We start from the raw sequence: 19,516 nt of genomic DNA, 5'->3' as shown, positions 1-19,516 counted from the left end.
TCGAAATGCTTTCTTTTTTTTAAAGCACTTATGATAATATTATCAAAAGTTTTGATAAAATTGTAAGTGTTTTTAGATAGAAACCCTTGTTTTCTTTTGTTTAAGAGCTTGTTTGGAAGTGTTTTTAAATTTATTGAAATTTTAAAAAAAATATTTTTGAGTTCCAGAAGCACTTAAACTTCAAAGTGTTTTTCAAAAGTTCACTTGCATTTTTACTTAAAATTGGTTCCAAAAACATTTTTACAAAAAACGTTTTCTGTTATTTTAAAAACAGTTCCAAACAAATCCTAAATTTTTAATCCAAAAGCACTTTAAACTTTTTATGTCACATTAATCAAAACTTCTTTAATAACCTAAAAACGCTTTTAATTATTGTAAAAGCACTTCTAACCCTTAACCAATATTACAAAAGCATATTCCTATTTTAGTGCGGCAGTATCCAACTCAAATGCTTTCGAAATAACAAAACAAAAAAGGAATATGCAGAATTAATACAAAGTTTGAGGTATGGTTTAAAACGAATATGCATCAATAATTTTCTTCTTAAAGAGAAATCTTGGATTAATTATCAACATGTCACATTTATATATAAATTTAGAATCCGCTTTATTTTCTTTGCGGAAGATACAAAGAACTTGGGAAGGAACTTATTGCTACGTATTTTTGCTTTCACGTAGTGAAAAAACCATTAGTTGTGAAGCTTATCCCTCTTCGTCTTACTTGTGTATGATAAAAAATACTACTTTTATCACATTTTTAATCATCAGATTTGTACCACTTTTCTAATAAAGATGAAACCCACGTATGTTGGTGAGCCCTACCTCTATTAGAGAGGTGAAAAAAATATAATATCAAGAATGTAGTAAGTGTAGCATTACTCGTATATAATTGCAACCTATTTACTTTTCTCTGACTGCTTGAACAAATATATTTTTTTCTCAATAAGAATTCTATACCTGAACATTCGTTATGATATTTACTGAAAATCAGTGAATCGAAACTAAGCACAGAACCCTTGATCAGTCGGTGCAAGGTTCACACCAAAGTTCACAATCCTCACATACAAAGTTACTATAATTAAAAGAACATCATGTACAAATTATAATGAGCTAATTAGTTTACTAATTAACAACAAAACATATCTTTATCATGAAAATAATAATAATAACTGCATTAATACCTTCTAATGGAGTCACGCCTGTACAGTTACGGAGGAGCTCAAGGATACACAGCCTTTCAAACGTTCAAGAATTACATTTCTGCTTACCAGCCCGGAGTGGTGCGTGAGAGGAAGACCGTCCTTCACACACTCATCATACTTTTCCAAAGCAGACACAATATCGCTGAAATCTGGCCGCTTCGCAGGGTTTTCCGCCCAGCAGCGCTTGATCAGGTGTGCCAGTGCCGGCTGACAACTAGCCGGCATTGGAGGCCGTTCATTCTGCACCATTAGTACAAATAATGTTACAACACAGCATCTCTATCATCAAATAAGAAATTACATATATTTCTGACGCTAATGAAAGGATTTGCAATTTGAAAAGAAAAATACTTGTCTTGTTACATGTAAGTAGATATTCATCCCTGCTGACAAATTAGATTTTGACGTGCACGTGAACTTTTCTTTTTGTAGTTGTAACAAGATATTTAGTTACATGTGCCAAATTGTGATTGGCAGTTACGGAGCATGCAGTATTTGTTTGGAGAAATTTTTAGTTGTGACGGGAACACGGATGATACACCACGTATTTTTATATAAGTGGTGAGAACTTTTATTTTTTAAGTTATTAACTTTTTAACACACATATCCCACCATTTATATAACGACACATGGTGTACCACTTCGTGTGACGGTCACACTGAAAAACTGAAATATCTCTCATTTGTTTGAAAATAAGCATCTCACCTTCTCAGCCACAGCAAATGCAGCCTGCACAGGGGTCATTCCTTGGAAGGGAAGCAAAGCTGTTGTCAGCTCCCATAACACAATCCCGAAACTGTAAACATCAACCTTCCGAGAACAAGGTTTCTCCTTGATCATCTCCGGTGCCATCCAACGATAAGTCCCCTTGTTTCCCTTGGTTTCCCGGCACTGCGTTTCAAGACACGATGTACCAAAATCCGCCACCTTAACCCTCATATCATCATTCAGAAGCAAGTTATTTGATTTGAGGTCCCTGTGGATCACCCCTTGTGAATGAAGATACTCCATTCCGCGGGATATGTCGAGAGCTAACCTCAGAATTGTTTCTGTGGACAGAGAATATGGCTCCTTCTTGTTGAGATACATCCTCAATGTTCCTTGTGACATATATTCTGTGATTATACAGTACACAGGAGGCTTTTTACAAGCTGCAATAAACTATAAAACAAAAAAGATTTCACCAATTTAGCAACACAAAACTCTAATTTGGATACAAGATCTTCAATTATCATATATCATATGATGAGCAAGTGCTGATAGTCGAGAATTACAAGATCAAAACTAGTTTAAAAGTCTATCTCATATTATGAGCGAAAATCATTCTAATTAGAAAAGTGATTTTCACACACTTATGTTTATTTTTGGACCGTTGGATTGAATAAATCAAGAGAAAATCGAGAAATAGAAACAAACATAGCTGTGCAGAAATGATTTTCCTTCTATTGGAAATTGGGACATAAATTTTACCTGCACTATGTTGGGATGAAAGAGGCGCGAAAGCAGGGCAACTTCGGACTTGAATTGCTGCTCAAGGAAGCTTCTGGTCTCCTCCCTCTGGTTTGGAATCCTCACCATTTTCACAGCAACAGCTCTCTGCTTGTAGATTCCACGATAAATCCTACTGTGTGCACCAGACGCAAACTTGTTACCAATAAACAGCTGAGAAAGATCAGCAGTCCACTCCTCCTGGTCCTCCTTTGAAACCTCCCAAGTTTCCACATTTTCTGACTCCAGTATCATAGACCATGAATCCAAGCTGTCAAACCTCTTCCTTTCCATGCTGTTCATTTCGGAATTGAACTGGGATTTCTTTGACGAGGAAGGGTTTGGCAAAGGTTTGCTCTTCGACTTTCGCAGACGGAGCTTATGGAAACATGACGTCGCCATTGGTGTTAGGAAAAATTGGTTGGTAGTATATGAAATATGGGGAGATACTTTTTATTTCTGTCAAAACAAACAATCAAGAGGTATTTTCCTTCTGAATGTGTGAATTGATTTCATGAAGTGCATGAACTGATTCCGAAACATGGGTTTCGAGGAAAAGTGGATTACATACGTGGGTTTTCATTAAGAACTTGTTATCGGCAAAAAAGCTTTGAAATTTTCCGAGAAAAAACACAGAGATAGAAGAACCAAGAGACTATTTTCCATGAAAAAGATAAGCTATTTGTTGTTGTATATCAAAGCTTGAGTAACCGAGTGGAGGAAGAACTCTTATGATGAAGCAAAGTGGTTGGAGAGAGAAGTAATAGTTTCATTTCATGGTTGGAAGAAGAAAATGGAGGTTCAAAAGGAAGAGAAAATGCAGCAAGAAAGTGAAGATTTTGCAGATGAAGAGAGAGAGAGAGAGAGAGAGAGAGAGAGAGAGAGAGATTTTTGGTTGTTTTGTTTGTGATAGGATAAGGAGGATTAGATCGTTCAGCAGTAGAAAAGACGAATTCAAGGGCAGAGATTTCAGGGGTAGCTCGTGATTGCCCGCTTCAAAGTTTACTTTTCTGTTTCGATCGATCGAGAGAGAGAGAGTCCAGCTACTTCTTCTGTTGTGTTTCTGTGGCAGGTTCTTTTTAGCATCATCAAGGCTAAGTGGTTACAGTGGAAAGGTCTTTAACTGTAATCAACTGTAATCAACTGTAATGCCACTTGCTCCCTACTCAAATGTCATACAACAAAGAGAAAAACTTCTGACGTTACTCTGACGATGTTCTAAACTAATTATCAATTGTAATATGAAAAAGTAAAGACGCATGATATAATGCGTAATTCCCTCATAATATCACCACATGTCATCATGGCATAGGCAAGAAAAAGAAGAACGTCATACATGGCAAGGGGCTTCACCCAGAAATGAAATTTACACAACCGGCAAGGACTGGTGGGCTGAGCGACAATTGAAAAGTGGCAGAACTTGAGCCACATCATGTTACATGTTGGGTTTTTCTAACAAAAATAATTTCTTATTTAAAGGACTATTCCAAGTCAATTAGGCTCCCAACTTTGTGATAGTCGGGGAGAGGAACGTCTATCTTTGCACCCTTACCCTTGTTTTGCAAAGAGGTTGTTTCCACGACTCGAACCCATGACATTTGGGTCACGGGTTCAAGTTAAAATTAAATAATTGCATCAACAACTCTTCCTTCTTTAATCAATATTAATCAAGAGGAGAATCTAGAATTCAGACGAAATGATCTATTACTCTTCCCATCATATGATATGCTTTTGAGTACAAGCGATTTAGTATATTACTATGCTAAGCTACACTAAGGAGAAGGGACAAGGTTTGAACTGAAGACACAGTAAATTGCAGTGAAATATCCTACCTAACAAAACAATCCACCACATGCCATCATACGATATGCTCGACAATGCCTAATCTTCTTCATATCCAGATTAATATATCCTTTGATTCTTGAAGAAAACTTTGATGGCTCTGATTTATGTCAACATTATACCAGGTATAATACTTGTAGCCCTAAACTTAAATGCTCATCCCACAACTTTATTCCAAACTTAAGGAAAAAAGAGTGGATGTGGGGTGGGGAGCTGAGGGAGAGAGAAGAAAGTGTTGTCTTCTCATTTCAAAATAATTCTTTAGGAAATTAGGAGTACAAAGCAATCATTCTCATAGTCATAGGTTTTGGAATCAGATTAAAGAGCAAGCATGCATATAAAGAAATGAATATTACCTAAATTTAATGTACTAATATGATGTTGGAATCAGATTAAAGAGTTTATATTCCGCTACTTGTCACAAGTACGTAAGTAGTTCTCAGCAGTTGATGTTCTTCGAAGTTTACATAAATCAAACCCGGTCATGGCATTGCCATCAGTGTTGATCTAACCGTTTCCACATACCATTTTATGTGTCCGAACAGGCACAGAGATATCAAAACCATAAAACTAAATATTTCCTAAGAGGAAGAACCTGCATTGCGAAAAAGGAACGGTAATCAAATATACAAGCAAACGACTACGTATGGCTAAAGCAAATAGGAACTAATCAATCTACTTCCCATTCTCCTTGAGAGAGAATCGCCGATGCGCCAAATCTGCATTAGATACGATAACCAGCATCAGTTTAAAGACAACAATAACACGTTCAGAATAAAATCATCTTATTAATGCATGATCGACAGATAATCCACCATTTAAGTAGCAAATAAAACAGAATCAAAGTGTTCAACATGATATATTGCGTATTCTCACTGTAACGAAAAAAATTCCAGCAAGAAGCTTAATCGTCCTGGTCACCATATCCGATCACCTCTTTCTTCCACCACGCTCTCGTACTGAAAGGGTAAGTGTTTCTCCAGCTCCAACATTTTAGTAAGCAAGCGACAAATTGTCCTTGAGAAAGCCGGGTTTTCCACTCAGTTTCCGTTTATTTGCAGGAAGCTGAATCTCCGTGGAAATTTTTTCTTTCAGTTTAACCACAGATTCAGACAAAGACTGCACTGTAATCTCCAAAAATTTCCCCTTCAGATTACCTTCATTGGCACTGGGGACAGAAACTCTGATGGAAACAGGTCCCCGATGCTGTGCCAGAAACTGATCTTCCTGAATAAGCATATATATTTGATGTGAATTACATGAGCACTTCACAACCATATAGTTGTAATGTAATTTTTTTTCTCGTGGATCCGACTGCTTATAAGGGGACTTGACCCCTTTGTATAAGAAATAAGTAAGCCCAAAACGTCCTAAGCTCTTAATTCTCTCAACCCTATCATTTATTGCGTCGAACATGGAGAAGAAGTAACGTTTATTCAGAGCTACTTGTATAATTTCTCGAGTTAACGTGTAATGAGCACAACACTCATTAGAAAGTGGCTGAAAAGCACTTTACCCGAGGCTATGTTTGACAATATTTATATCCATTCATAGACTTATGTTCTTGGTGATGGCCTACACATAGTTCTATGTTGGCGCCTGAATAGACCTGTCTCTGGAGCTCCGTGCCAGAAAGTTGTTAAGTATGATAATTGGCTTGAACAGTCAGAAAGTACTTTAAATTCTACACTCATCTCTTCTTATCAATAGACAATTAAGAGGTATGAGTGGTCGTTTGATACAATCATCTTTATTTTCGTAGTGGCCTCTATCATCGGGGTTTCTTCGGCTGGCTTGCATGACCAACATCTTGATCTTCTTATCATTTAGTGGGTTCTCTATTCGGCCCAAAAACACTATATATTATCTTAATAAATCTAAAAAAACCATGCGTTAACCATTGTCAAGCTTCTGCCGCTTTGGCTTGGGCTCTTCTGGAAGTGGTGGACGGGCTCCTTCTGGTGGTGGTGGCGGTGGAGGCATGACCTAAGGCAAAGGCGGCGGTGGCATCAATTGCATTGTAGGTAAAGGAACAGGGAGATGAATATAGGCACGGGGAACTTGCATGGGTTTAAAATACGGGACTGTGTTTAGAGGGACACAAGGTAGATTCAAGGTCGGACCAGGTGGCGGGGGAAGAGTACGAGCTGAAGGCACATTCAGTTTTGGAGGAGGTGCTGTAGGACCGGGAAGGTTCTTTGCATCGTTGTTAAGACCATAATTTTGATTAAAGCCAATACTTCCAGTGTGACCATCCCATATGACCTGCTTTTCTTGCTCATCTTTCTTTTTTTCGATCTCAACCCTGACAGCATTCGAAACCTCTTCCTCTGTGGTACCGAAAATGTCAGGACGGGTTCTTGCAAGTCCCACAATGTTGCTTGAGATTTCGTCATCCTGAGCAAGAGTAGTATCCCAAATCTTAGCAAACATCCTCTCTTTCTGCTCTTTGAATTTCGGATCAATGAGAGAAATCCTCATGTGTTCAGGCATCTCGCTGATTGGAATAAGCTCCCCGTGATTGGCGAAACAACGTACTTCGTTGAGTCTCTCTCGGCATGAATCCTCTCCTCTGGTCTCCTCCAGTTCTTCACAACTCTCATCGGTTCTTCTACGTCCTTTGTCGCCAACCCCTCTCCAACAAGCTGCATCTCTTCGTCATCCATTTCCATTTCAATCTCCTTATCAAACTCGACAAAATCTTCTTCCATATCCGTGACCCTGATCCTCCTAGAAACCTCCTCAACCGTCATCGGAGAAGGTAAATACTCATCCTCATTGTCCACAAAATCTACAGTCTAAACCACCACAAAATCAAACCAATCAATCATAGCCATTTGGATCCTTTCCCGCTCAATCTCATCCTCCACCTTCCGCATTTCCTTCTCTTGTAACCGCTCCCACTCCAGCCGGTTTGCACACCGTTCAAGCATGGTTTCCATGTCTGCAACACTTCTCCTAAGCTTCTCTGTTAAACCCTCCGGCGGCATCAACACCTTTGAATACGCATCAGCAAGAGAAGTGAAAAACGCAAACATCACACTGCCCGGCTTCAGAAAATTGAACTGGGAGTTCTTGATTTCCCTGCGCGTCAATCCCGCCAAAAACGACTTCCCGTTTCGAGCCACAAACTGGGCTGTCAGCTTAACAATGTCCAACTCTTCCCCAGTAATCCCTTCCGGAATCCGAACAGTTTACTGCTCAGCTTCCGGTGTCTCGATTGCCTTTTGCACCGTTTTAAACTGGGCAGAGGCATCGGGCTTTGGTGATCCTGCTCCACAATCTGAGGCGGGAGCCGGTGGCGCGGCAGAGTCTGCATGTTGCTGATTCCGTCCCGGAATTCGGACAACCGATGCTGATAATACGCGTGGAAAGGACTTAAAAAACTCAAAAAGTCGAACTTCGAATTTCCAGAATTTTCAGCGACGATTCTTTTCACGAATTTGGGTCCGTTTTTCGCCACGAAGTGGGCGGCTTTGTCGACGATGGTTCTGATGCCTGGGGGAGGACGTATGACGCCGATAATCCTAGTGTCCGACGTCGTTTTGGATTCCTGAATGGCAAGCGTGAAGCTTCCATCGGAAGCATAATCCTGTGACGGCGACATTGAAACGTCGGAATCGATTTTCTGAATCTCTCGAAAAGTTCGGTACCGATCGAAAGAGCGAATCGAACCCGGATGGAATTCGAACACCGGAATCGAAAAACGGAAACAATTTGTAACCTTTTGAAGCAAAACGAATAAATTGTTGCAAATTCTAGAGAGAGAAAGTAGATTAGGGTTTATGATCGCTGCTCTTGGGTTCTGAAAGCAAGAACGAACTGCCGAACTTATAATTCGCATTGTTTATATACAGATATTTGGATACTAATTACAGTAGGAAATCCAGAATCCCAATTCCTAATGGAATCCAAGTTTCAAATCGGAGATACAAAAAAGTAGTGATTTTGCAGAAACAGCCCAACAAGTCTGATACCTCTTTCTGAAAGCCCGCTAAAACATAGACCCAAAAAGGAAGGCTTCTCTTTTTTTTTTTTTTTTTTTTTAAATAATATTATCTATATATATAAAGTGAGCACCTAAAATGGTGAAACATTCAAAATACCATAAATTATCCTTTAAGAATTTCATAAATTACAATTGAACCAAAAGAAGCTATAGTATTTAACCATATTTTTATTTTGAATGAATTTAATATTTAAAATTATAGAAAGAAAAAAAAAACAAAACCTCCCACATTAGTGGGTGGTTTCACGTTTTTAATTCTTTTTTTTTTTTTTAAATATGTAAATTAATTATTTAAATAAAAGATATATAAAAATGTCAATTGCCACACACGTATGCGTGTGGCAAGAGGCTAGTATATACTAAAGAGGAGGGAGATCTCACAGTGGGCTTCTCTTCTCTCTTGATTGCTTGGCATGTTCATTTCACTTATATGGAATGGTTATTCCAATTATTCACGTCTTTAACTTCTCTGTATTTACTAATACATACAAAATAGTGAGATTAACTAATGAACTACTTGATTATGTACCCATTCCTTCTTTTTCTTTCTTAAATCACAACTTTATCGTTTAAAGTAAGTACATATTGTTGTTAAGCTCAAATTTGAGAAATCAATAAAAATCAGTATGGTCAATTTTTGATGGGTTCGAGATGTAAAGCTAGATTATAAACCAAAGGATTTGAATGGTTCACCCCTAAACATAAGCTACGTCCACTGTAATGATTTGATATATATTTGATGTGAATTACATGAGCACTTCACAACCATATAGTTGTAATGTAATTTTCTTCTCGTGGATATGACCGCTTATAAAGGGACTTGACCTCTTTGTATAAGCCATAAGTGAGCCCAAAACATTCTAAGCTCTTAATTCTCTCAACCCTATCATTTATTGTGTCGAACAAAGAGAAGAAATGACATTTATTCATAGCTACTTGTATAATTTCTCAAGTTAACGTGTAACGAGCACAACATTCATTAGAAAGTGGCTGAAAAGCACTTTACCCGAGGCTATGTTTGACAATATTTATATCCATTCATAGACTTATGTTCTTGGTGATGGACTACACGTAATTCTGTGTTGGCGCCTGAATAGACCTGTCTCTGGAGCTCCGTGCTAGAAAGTTGTTAAGTATGATAACTGGCTTAAGCAGTCAGAAAGTACTTTAAATTCTACACTCATCTCTTCTTATCAATAGACAATTAAGGGCTATGAGTGGTGGTTTGACACAATCGTCTTTATTTTCGTAGTGGCCTCTGTCATCAGGGTTTCTTTGACTAGCTTGCATGACTAACGTCTTCATCTTCTGATCCTTTAGTGGCCTCTCTATTCGGCCCAAAAACACTATATATTATCTTTGTAAATCTAAAATTACCATGCGTTAACCATTGTCACTAAATAAAAATTTTGTCATGTACCGACAAGAAAATTACTAAATAAGCGAGAATATGATTCTCTCTCCTCTTATTACCATCCCCTCTTATTACCATCCCCTATTCTTAGGGTTGGAAAAAATTCCTAAAAATCCCAAACCAAACCGAAAAAATCTCAAACCCAAACCGAAATTATCCTAAACTTTGGTAATCCTGTTCTGTAAAATACCGAAATATTGTGGAATTGGTTTTCAGATTTTATTTATTTGGTAATCCCGAAATCCTCTTTTGCTTTTGCTTTAGGTTCCTACTTCCCAGCTCTACCAAAGAACAAAGAAAAAAAAGATTGGCATACAAATAAAACCAATGCCAGAACCGCAAAAAGAAAAGTTCTCTCCTCTGTGACTGTGAGCATATTTCTCTTCTTGGTGAGAGTCTGATCGAGAAACCTTAAACACATTTCAGCTCCTGTCTTTAATTCATAGACCAACCTTCTGACGCCTTCAACTCCCTCAACAACCCCACTAAATCCTTGTCTGTATGCACCCAACCCCTTATACTCTTAAATTCCCAAATCTTTTGAATCCAGATTTGCCATGGTGGGTCAGGTTTGGAGAGTTGGGGGATGAGACAGCTAATCCCTCCTCTATCCGCAGAAAGCGTCAGGAAAGAAGCAACCCTAGCTAATTACAGATCTGAAGACTATGGCAATCAGACTCGAAGTAATTACCCCCACCCTCTCCGGAGAAGTAATTACCCCCAACTACCCAAGGTTATCAAGGCAGAGACAGATATTCATACGACTAACGGATCTAGCAGTTTGAATTAAGGATTTACGATTTAGGGCCTTCGATTATTTCTGGATTTGGATTTCTAGATTAATTTTCTCTGAATTTTTTTATTAATTTTACGTGGATTTGGTTGATTAGATTTCTGGATTTGCATGGTCAATTTCTCCTATTTGATTTCTGGATTTGTATGTTCGATTTCTGCAGGTCTTAAGGCAATTTATGCATTGGTCACTATTTTCGGAAATCTCAATTTGTTCCGAAATTTTGAATTTCTGAAAATTTAAATTGGAATCGGTCTTGAAATTAAGATTCCCAAAAACTTTGGTTTAGGAATCGGGACATGATTTGCGGTTCGGTATCTCATTCCTACATTCTCTTACACCATTTTTTTGTTTTATTTTTTATATAAAACATTTAAAACAAGATATAAACATCACGTAATCATAATCATTAAAATATGAAATGATGGAAAGGAAAATAGATTAAAAGAAGAGAGAATCCTCGTAAAATAAGGGTACAATTACTCATATAGAACCCCTAAAATGTACCATCATCGTATCTGAGTGAAAATTTTCAAATTAGTCAAATCAAACAAGTGATCATCTGATTGATGACAGCATATTTAATGTCTATGTCCATTATGGTCATGAGGCCATCAGTCATGTCATATGCATTGTTATTGTATGAAACATGCATGAGCTCCAAATTGCCAAACTCTCCTTCACTGTCGCGGACTTGGATTGTCTGCCCTCCTAGTTGTGGTGCCCTTCCATACTCTCCTATTTTATGAGGTCACGGTTAAGTTACGTCAATATTTTATATTTTTATTATTTTTTATCTTATTATCTTATTAAAAATTTAATATAAAATATTGATGTGATTTAACCGTGACCGTACAAAATAGGAGAGCATGGAAAGGCACCATAACTAAGAGGGCAGACAATCCAAGTCCCTCTGTCGCACCCATTATTTTCCCTCCACCGACAACTTTCTTAATTAAAACCTTTATAATTATAGGTGCTTTCCTTAACACAAATCAGCTTCCCTCTATGTCATTATTGCACTTCGGATCGCGGTAATAGCTTCATTACAAAGTGCCTATTTAAATATAAAATGATTTCGTCTAAGAAAATGTGTATATATATGGGTCAGATTCGTAACACCAATTCTTTTACACAAATTTTGACACAAGTTTTTGTGAGGTTCATTTTGTAATGTATTTCAACGATTTGAACTATATATCTTTTCAGTCTTCCATAAAAAATCATGTTCATAAAAAATCATCAAAATCCGAAACTATATTACTATTGGATTAGGAGTTTAGGATTTTTTTGTATGACCGTATTCGTCTATTTTTTTTACCACAAATGAATGTCTTAATGATTTATAGTTTGTCTAATTTTTTATAAAGATGATCTATGAATGACGTTATAAAATATAGACTATTCAAATCGTTAAAATATCTTAAGAAATGAGTCCACAAAAATCTATGTAAACATTTATGTAAAAAATGTAGTGTCATGGATCTATTTGCATATATATATATATATATAATTGTTCAATCAAAATATATTGCTACTAAAAGCAACTCATCGTCTAACTATAGTTAATATACATTTGCATTTAATTTATTTAATAATTCACTAATGCTACAATTATTTTAAACCTATTCATCATTCTTTCGTTTTGATGTATGATGATTGCTGTTGTTTGTTCGAATGAGTAGATTGAAGAGACGCTCAAGTTTTTTCTTTTATCATGAATTTTTTCTTTCTCCATCATTTTTTCAAACAACGAACGTTTTAATTAAAATTGCGTATTTGTTCATAGTTTTTACGAACAAGTAGTGGAATGACATTCTGGCTATCTGTTATACATTTTATATTACTTTCGGTCAAGCTCCCAATTGGGCCGATTACATTACGTTCTAGGCTTGATTAAAATTAGAAAATCTTAAGTAAAAAGGAAAAATAATGAAAATGGATTGAAAATTTTGAGTTTTAACGATAAAGATAAAATAAAGGGTAAAGTGAATAGTACCAAGATTAACTTTTTAGTGTAAAAATATGTTTTAATCAAAATATATTGCTACTAAAAGCAACTCATTGTCTAACTATAGTTAATACATATTTGAATTTAATTTATTTAATACCTCACTAATGCTATAATTATTTTAAACCTAATCAACATTCTTTCGTTTTGATGTATGATGATTGCTGTTGTTTGTTCGAATGAGTAGATTGAAGAGATGCTCAAGTTTTTTCTCTTATCATGATTTTTTTCTTTCTCCATAATTTTTTCAAACAACGAACGTTTTAATTAAAATTGTGTATTTGTTCATAGTTTTTACGAACAAGTTGTGGATGACATCCTGGCAATCCGTTATACATTTTATAATACTTTCGGTCAAGCTCCCAATTGGCCCGAATACATTACGTTATAGGCTTAATTAAAATTAGAAAACCTTAAGTAAAAAGGAAAACTAATGAAAATAGCTTTCAAACTTTGAGTTTTAATGATAAGGACAAAATAAAGGGTAAAGTAAATAGTACGATGATTGATTTCTTAGCGTAAAAATATGTTTTTTTCGTTAAAATGAACAGTACCATGAGTTTTTTGTTAAAATTCCCTAAGTAAAATGTAGTTCAGTATCAATGTGGACTAGCAGCCCATAATCCAAAATTATCATATCAAATCGGCCCAAACGTTTGGAGCTCAGACCAATTTTACCGTCCTAAAAGCAAACTTTAATCTTGAAGAAGACTAAAGAATAAAGGACGGAAAGATGCAAAGCTACCACTAAAGTACTAAGGTTCAGGTAGCGTAATTAGAAAAAGATACAGCGAACAAACGTAATTTCCAAATAAGGACGCAATTGCAAGCATAGAGGAAGAGAATCCCTTGCAAAAGACAAAGGGCAGAGGCTTTACCGCCATGACAAACTGTCGATTCCATTTCCTATGTATTGTTTTGGCCCACCGTAACATGAAATTACCAAATTACCCTTTTCAAAAATTAAGGTCGGTAATGACTTGTTATTCTTTGATCTAAATAAATAAATTTGTTATTCTTGGTGGAAACTTGACCAAGAAGTATGGTTGTGAGAGATCAATATCATATAGAATATCTGATGTAGAACAATGCTGCAGTGAATCGCTTATTACGTGTAAGTTGATTCTGACCGTTAATATATTGCAATAATATTATTAGGATGACTACTCATGCGAGTGTGAGATGGTTCTGATTTTTAATGCAATGTAAGAAGACCAGCACAATGACTACCAGTGCATCGCTTATACAACAAGCATTAGCTGAATTCGCAAATTAATACATTACAAGAAGAATTATCCGATGATATTCATATGCGCATGAGTTGATCATAACTGTTAATGCATTGCAAGAAAAAATTGCCACTACGACTACTAATGTGCTATTGGCCTGGTAAGATCGCCCTAAGAACTAACTTTGTTCCTATAAATTTATATATAAACGACTGTCGTCAATATTAACTTAGACTTTACCAACTTTAGTATAATATGATATCGAGTGGAGTCGGTGAGCTAAACATATAAAAAATAGATGCCATAGGAATATCATGATCGGAATGTACACATATTTTTTTTTTGGCGACGGAAATGATGACGCTTCAATCGTGGAATTCACCAGGTGGCAACAAAGATTGAGGGGGTAAAAGGGTAAAATCAAAGGCTACTTGGTGAGTGAGTATGTGAGGTGGGCGCATAACAAGTCATCATCAAAATAGGGAAAAACCGAATCGAGTAACATGGCTGTATCGCCATTTGAAGACAGCGGACACACACGTCATTATCACAAAACCTCAGACCCATTTCAGTCATTTGCGTCACCTCCTCGCTCGAACTCCCACCATCACCATTCACACCCACACTGCCACTCTCTCTCTCTCCTCGTCACTTGCAACTCTAACATCTGCAGCTGCTGCTACTACTTCCTCTCTGTAAAAACCCCAAAAATGAGTAGTCGAATCCCATCTCACCAGCTCAGCAGCGGGCTGGTGGTGTCGGGCCGGCCCGAGCAGCAGCTAAAAGAGCGCCAACCGACAATGGCGTCGCGCGCCGTCCCATACACTGGCGGTGATGTGAAGAAATCTGGAGAGCTAGGCAAAATGTTCGACATCCAAATTGCCGATCATCCTCTTTCTGCTCCATCCAGCGGACCTCCTCCTCTTTCCAAGCTCTCAGGCTCACGCCCTTCTTCCTCCTCCCAACACAACAGCGGATCCGTTCGATCGGGAACCAACTCCGGTCAGATTTCTAAGAAATCCTCAGGCCCCTTAACTCCACAGCTCCAGGTAACTGGCCTTATCACCTCCGGGCCATTGGGCTCGGGCCCACTAAGTTCCGGGGCCAGAAGGTCGTCCGGTCAGCTGGAACACACTGGCTCGATGAGCAAAGTGCTGTATGGTTCGTCGGTGACCACTTTGAGCGAGGAGGTGAAAGTGGAGTTTCGGGTGTCGAAAGTGGCGGTTTGGGTGCTCATGGTGGTGGCGGCAATGGGGTTGCTGGTGGGTGGGTTTCTGATGGTGGCCGTCAAGAAATGGGTGATGTTGGTGGCGGTGGCGCTCTTTCTGGTGCCGGTGCTGGTGGTTGTTGTCTGGAATTGTGTTTGGGGAAGAAAAGGACTGCTAGGGTTTGTGAGGAGGTACCCAGATGCTGAGCTCAGAGGTGCCATGGACGGACAGTACGTCAAGGTTACAGGGGTAATCACCCTCCCCATCTCTCTCAGAATTTCCTTTTCTTTTTCATATTTATTTATTTAGTTGCTTGCCCGCTCTTAAAATAATTGCGTTCTCTTGCTATTTAAATTAGATACTTTCCCAATTTATTATTGATAGGATTTTTCCCACTCCATAAATGCGGTTGAATTACAAAAAGATATTCTTGATAGGCCAAGGCAAAACCAGGGTTAAATCACGTAGAAATATTTGTAAGAGAACAAGGTTAGTGTGGTATAAACAGCTCAACCAAGGTCGATCCCGACAGAGGCTAATATAAAGAACTTGTGTTAGGGAGAAAATCAATGTGAGAAGCACTAGGGTAACCGTCACCATTAACACTCTTATATAGTCATACCAACTTATGAGTTAACACATGCAAATTTGCAAAAATATAGAAAACACCCTTGTAGTATAAAGAACAAGTTATCAAAAGCTCCTCGACGGAGTTCTCCAAGAAAATAAAAACGTATTGAACCCTAAGGCAAGACTTGCTATATATAAAGAAAACTAGAAAATCATAATCCTACCAAAAATAGGTCTCCCAATAAATCTGGAAAACCAAATAAAATAATATAACTAAAATATACATTCCTATTCTACTTTGGTAAACTGGGTAGCCAGAAAGTCACACCTTTTCAAACCAAATATGCATAAAATCAAGCATGCAAGTTGGCGTTGGAAAGCTTAAGATGAGAAGGAATTTTCCTAAAATATCGTCATCTTCAATAACTTTAATGTCCAAACAATTCAAAAGCGTCAATCCGTGCACTTTGCATCTGCCTCCATTTAATTGTCACGACCAAGGTTTAGAATTAATGGCTGAAAATTTGACATAATCAACTTCACTTCTAAAGGAATCGGCTTCAATTGGATTCACTCCAAAATCCCATTGTTTCCTGTAATTCTAGCCGTTTGATTGTGACAATTAAATGAAGGCAGATGCCTAGTGCTGATAGATTGACGTTTTGAGACTGTTTGCCGTAAGTCTGTCAAGATGACATTTTTGGAAGAAATTTCCTTCTATAAAGTTGGAAACGACGTCTCAAGCTTTCGATTGATATCTCTTGGGACTGAACTCATACTGCTTTGGTCGGTCAAAAGGTCGAATTTCTGTGCAGTCCAAATGCCCATTAAATGAGGAATGTATTTTTCAATTTTATTATTTTATTTAGTTTTCCAGATTTGTTGGGTGACCTGGTTTAGGTAGGATTTGTATTGATCTAGTATTTATAGCTGAGTCTTAGCCTTATGGTTTCTCATGCACGACTTTGCTTTGAGAACTTGGTGTAGAGAGCTTGTCGATTTGTACTTCATTATGCAAGGGTGTTTTTCCTATATTTTCATCTTAATAATTTTTTATATTTAATTATGACTGAGTTACTAATTACCTAGCTTAGCATGAATATATAGTTTCTTTTCAATTTACATATGATGTTATGCATGCTTGCTTTGAAGTGTCAACAACTGATTTTAAACTATGTATAAGTCTTAATGCTTAGCTACCATTAAGATGTTTAGGCAAGTAATTGGATGCAATTTTTGTTGAAATATCAACCTAAAATTGGTTAATGTTTTCTTGTGATTGATAATTGTAAGTTCACTTAAGGCGAATGTCACGCTTTTAAGGGTTGCATGGTTTTTCAAACGTTTTTCACAAAACTTACTGAGTCTTGCATGTTTATTTTTATCTAAATGCCATAGACGGATTGCATGTTAGATATACATTCTAGTTGGAATGCCACAAGTTAATGCATTAGGAAAACCTAACCTTCAAAGTTACGTTTTTAGTTTTTGATGTTTTACTTGCACTTGTTCTTTTAATTCACACTTCCAACTTTCTAAATTTTGTATTAAATAGTTAATTAAGAATTGTGTTTAAGTACAAGTTATTTATACCAGAGAATGTCCTTGCTTGAGCAGTTTGTAGTACAATTACCTTTTCTCTTGCAACTATTTTTATGTGATTTAACCCCATTTATGCAGGTAGCTACTATATTTAAGCCTTTTGTTTAATGTAACATTTATAGTTTTGCGTTGAAGACACTTTGGGTCAATTGTTTGATTTTGACAAAGACTAATGTAAGGAGGTTGGATTATCACAGTCAATTGGAATGTTTCCATTTGTGTATTGTAGATATACGGGCATTTGGTACCACCTAGGAATTACATTTATCACTAGCAGAGAAGTTAAAAGTAAAACAATATTGCAGAAGCGGATTAGGTCAGTTGGCCGTGACAGAGTGTCTGCTCCTTTGCACTCATCACTCGAGTTTAATCTCCCTTCCATGTAGATTAGGGTTGATTAAAATGTTGCCATGTAAAAAATGTGAAACAATCTTGGATGTCACCATAGTAGTAGCTCTTTTATTCTAGTATGATGGTTGGGTTTTATTCTTCTATGCTTGTCTTTCATATCGTGGTAATATATGTGGATATTTCTGCATGTAGGTTGTTACCTGTGGCAGTATTCCGTTGGAATCGTCCTACCAAAGAGTACCTAGGTGTGTATATGTTTCCACAGAGTTGTGTGAATCTAAAGGATGCTGTGTGCACAAGTCGGAGAATAAAAAATCTAGACATTCAGAGGTTAGTTGTCAGAATATTTGTGCTTATGTGCCCTTAGTTGCGTTCAGTGTCAAAGTTTGGCCGACGATGATTTGTGATAAAGATTTGTAACTAATGCACTCAACTATCTCTGAGAAGTGAAACCTAGTAGTTACATACATGTATATAGATATATACACCATTGCTTTGTCTTTTGTAAATGTTTTACACCACAAAATGAATGCATATGCAATTCTTTGTGCAAAGATTTGAATCAGGCTGGAATTTTAAAAACTAATTTTATGTTTCTTTTGAACAGAAATATGTGTCTGACTTCTACTTATCAGACTTCCAATCGGGTTTAAGAGCATTAGTGAAAGCTGGCTATGGAGCCAAGGTTGCCCCATTTGTAAAACCAGCGACTGTGGTGGATGTGACAAAGGAAAACAGAGAGCTGTCTCCAAGTTTTTTGCGCTGGCTTGGTGAGCGCAGCCTCTCTGCTGATGACCGCGTAATGCGCCTCAAAGAAGGGTATTCTTCCTTTTTTGTGTCTAGTCATACTTTGTGCATGATCATACAAATTGTGAGGTTCTGACGTTTACAATTTATAGGATTTTAAGAGTATATTTCTTCTTCGTCAGGTATATTAAAGAGGGTAGCACTGTAAGTGTGATGGGGGTTGTCAGACGCCATGATAATGTGGTCATGATTGTCCCTCCAACGGAGCCTGTCTCAACAGGCTTTCAATGGTTTCGCTGCCTTCTCCCAACCTATGTTGACGGTCTCATTCTGACATGCGATGATAATCAGAATGCTGATGTGGTTCCTGTGTAGATATATTCAGTTTCGTGATAGTTTTGTTTAGAAATGGGTTTTGCATGTGAAAATATGAAGGCTGAAACCGAAGGGAAAAACACACGACAACCGGCTCTGTTCTTTCCTTTCGCGGTTACGTGTATGTAAGCCTAAAGATGCAGTTCAGAAAGACTGAAGATACTGTGAAGGTGGTAATGTAATAGGGAAAAAAGGCTCTACTACTACCCTTTTGAAAAGGTTTGTAGATGATGTAACGCCGGAAATCTGGATGTTCTGATCGTCGGAAATCTGGATGCTCTGATTTCATGTACATATGTCATAGCTTCATAGTGTGCCCAAAGGGGTTCCGGCTGCCTTTCGTGACTTTCATCTGATGCTCCATTTTTATACAAAAAGTAGTTCCTAGTGTTTCTGTGGTTTCTTTTTGGTTCTCGTGTATTTGTATTTCATCCTGTAATGTGTATTGTTTGTGACAGGAAGAGTAATGTTGATATTCTTTTTAGCGCAAAAACAAGCTCATTGACTTTTTAAGATTCATACAGCTGACCTCGATGGGGTGAGGTTTTGTTATTGTTCTTGTAATGTTTCGTATCAAAGATTGTAAATGCAAAAATTATGCTCCGTTGTGAGATTCATATGTATTATTATATTTTGGAAACTTTAACGAAAAATCACATATACACTAAAAAGTTAA

The 19,516-nt window shown here is 37.2% G+C and overlaps 2 protein-coding genes and 2 pseudogenes across 3 annotated transcripts; 1 reads left to right on the top strand and 3 right to left on the bottom strand.

The window, feature by feature from the left end:
* Positions 1 to 994: 994 nt before the first annotated feature.
* LOC103422478 (serine/threonine/tyrosine-protein kinase HT1-like) lies at positions 995 to 3,691 on the bottom strand. The gene is made up of 3 exons (XM_008360540.4): positions 2,672 to 3,691; positions 1,907 to 2,362; positions 995 to 1,441 (listed from the first exon to the last, which is right to left on the bottom strand). The coding sequence occupies exons 1-3, from the start codon at positions 3,089 to 3,091 to the stop codon at positions 1,193 to 1,195; spliced, it is 1,125 nt and encodes a 374-aa protein (XP_008358762.3). The 5' UTR covers positions 3,092 to 3,691; the 3' UTR covers positions 995 to 1,192.
* Positions 3,692 to 5,299: 1,608 nt separating this feature from the next.
* On the bottom strand, positions 5,300 to 5,809 carry LOC139188735 (probable splicing factor 3A subunit 1; annotated as a pseudogene).
* A 387-nt stretch (positions 5,810 to 6,196) lies between these two features.
* LOC103446890 (probable splicing factor 3A subunit 1) lies at positions 6,197 to 8,325 on the bottom strand (annotated as a pseudogene).
* A 6,176-nt stretch (positions 8,326 to 14,501) lies between these two features.
* LOC103446764 (uncharacterized membrane protein At1g16860-like) lies at positions 14,502 to 19,463 on the top strand. Of its 2 annotated transcripts, XM_008385897.4 has the most exons (4): positions 14,506 to 15,444; positions 17,911 to 18,048; positions 18,326 to 18,537; positions 18,648 to 19,463. In XM_008385897.4, the coding sequence occupies exons 1-4, from the start codon at positions 14,698 to 14,700 to the stop codon at positions 18,838 to 18,840; spliced, it is 1,290 nt and encodes a 429-aa protein (XP_008384119.3). In that variant the 5' UTR covers positions 14,506 to 14,697; the 3' UTR covers positions 18,841 to 19,463. The 2 variants fall into 2 exon arrangements, with proteins under 2 accessions (XP_008384120.3, XP_008384119.3); XM_008385898.4 differs by lacking the exon at positions 17,911 to 18,048 and having other exon boundaries at positions 14,502 to 15,444.
* The last annotated feature ends 53 nt before the right edge of the window (positions 19,464 to 19,516 follow it).

The sequence above is a fragment of the Malus domestica genome, chromosome 10 (assembly GCF_042453785.1).
Source record: "Malus domestica chromosome 10, GDT2T_hap1".
NCBI classification, from domain to species: domain Eukaryota; kingdom Viridiplantae; phylum Streptophyta; class Magnoliopsida; order Rosales; family Rosaceae; genus Malus; species Malus domestica.
This window is presented reverse-complemented; position numbering and strand designations above follow the sequence as displayed.

Coding starts and splice junctions, on each gene's coding strand:
- LOC103446764 (XM_008385897.4), top strand. CDS start 14,698: ATGAGTAGTCGAATCCCATCTCACCAGCTCAGCAGCGGGCTGGTGGTG. Junction 18,049..18,325: donor AAAAATCTAGACATTCAGAG/GTTAGTTGTCAG, acceptor TCTTTTGAACAG/AAATATGTGTCTGACTTCTA. Junction 18,538..18,647: donor GTAATGCGCCTCAAAGAAGG/GTATTCTTCCTT, acceptor CTTCTTCGTCAG/GTATATTAAAGAGGGTAGCA.
- LOC103422478 (XM_008360540.4), bottom strand. CDS start 3,091: ATGGCGACGTCATGTTTCCATAAGCTCCGTCTGCGAAAGTCGAAGAGC. Junction 2,363..2,671: donor TTCATCCCAACATAGTGCAG/GTAAAATTTATG, acceptor TTTGTTTTATAG/TTTATTGCAGCTTGTAAAAA. Junction 1,442..1,906: donor CATTTGCTGTGGCTGAGAAG/GTGAGATGCTTA, acceptor CTAATGGTGCAG/AATGAACGGCCTCCAATGCC.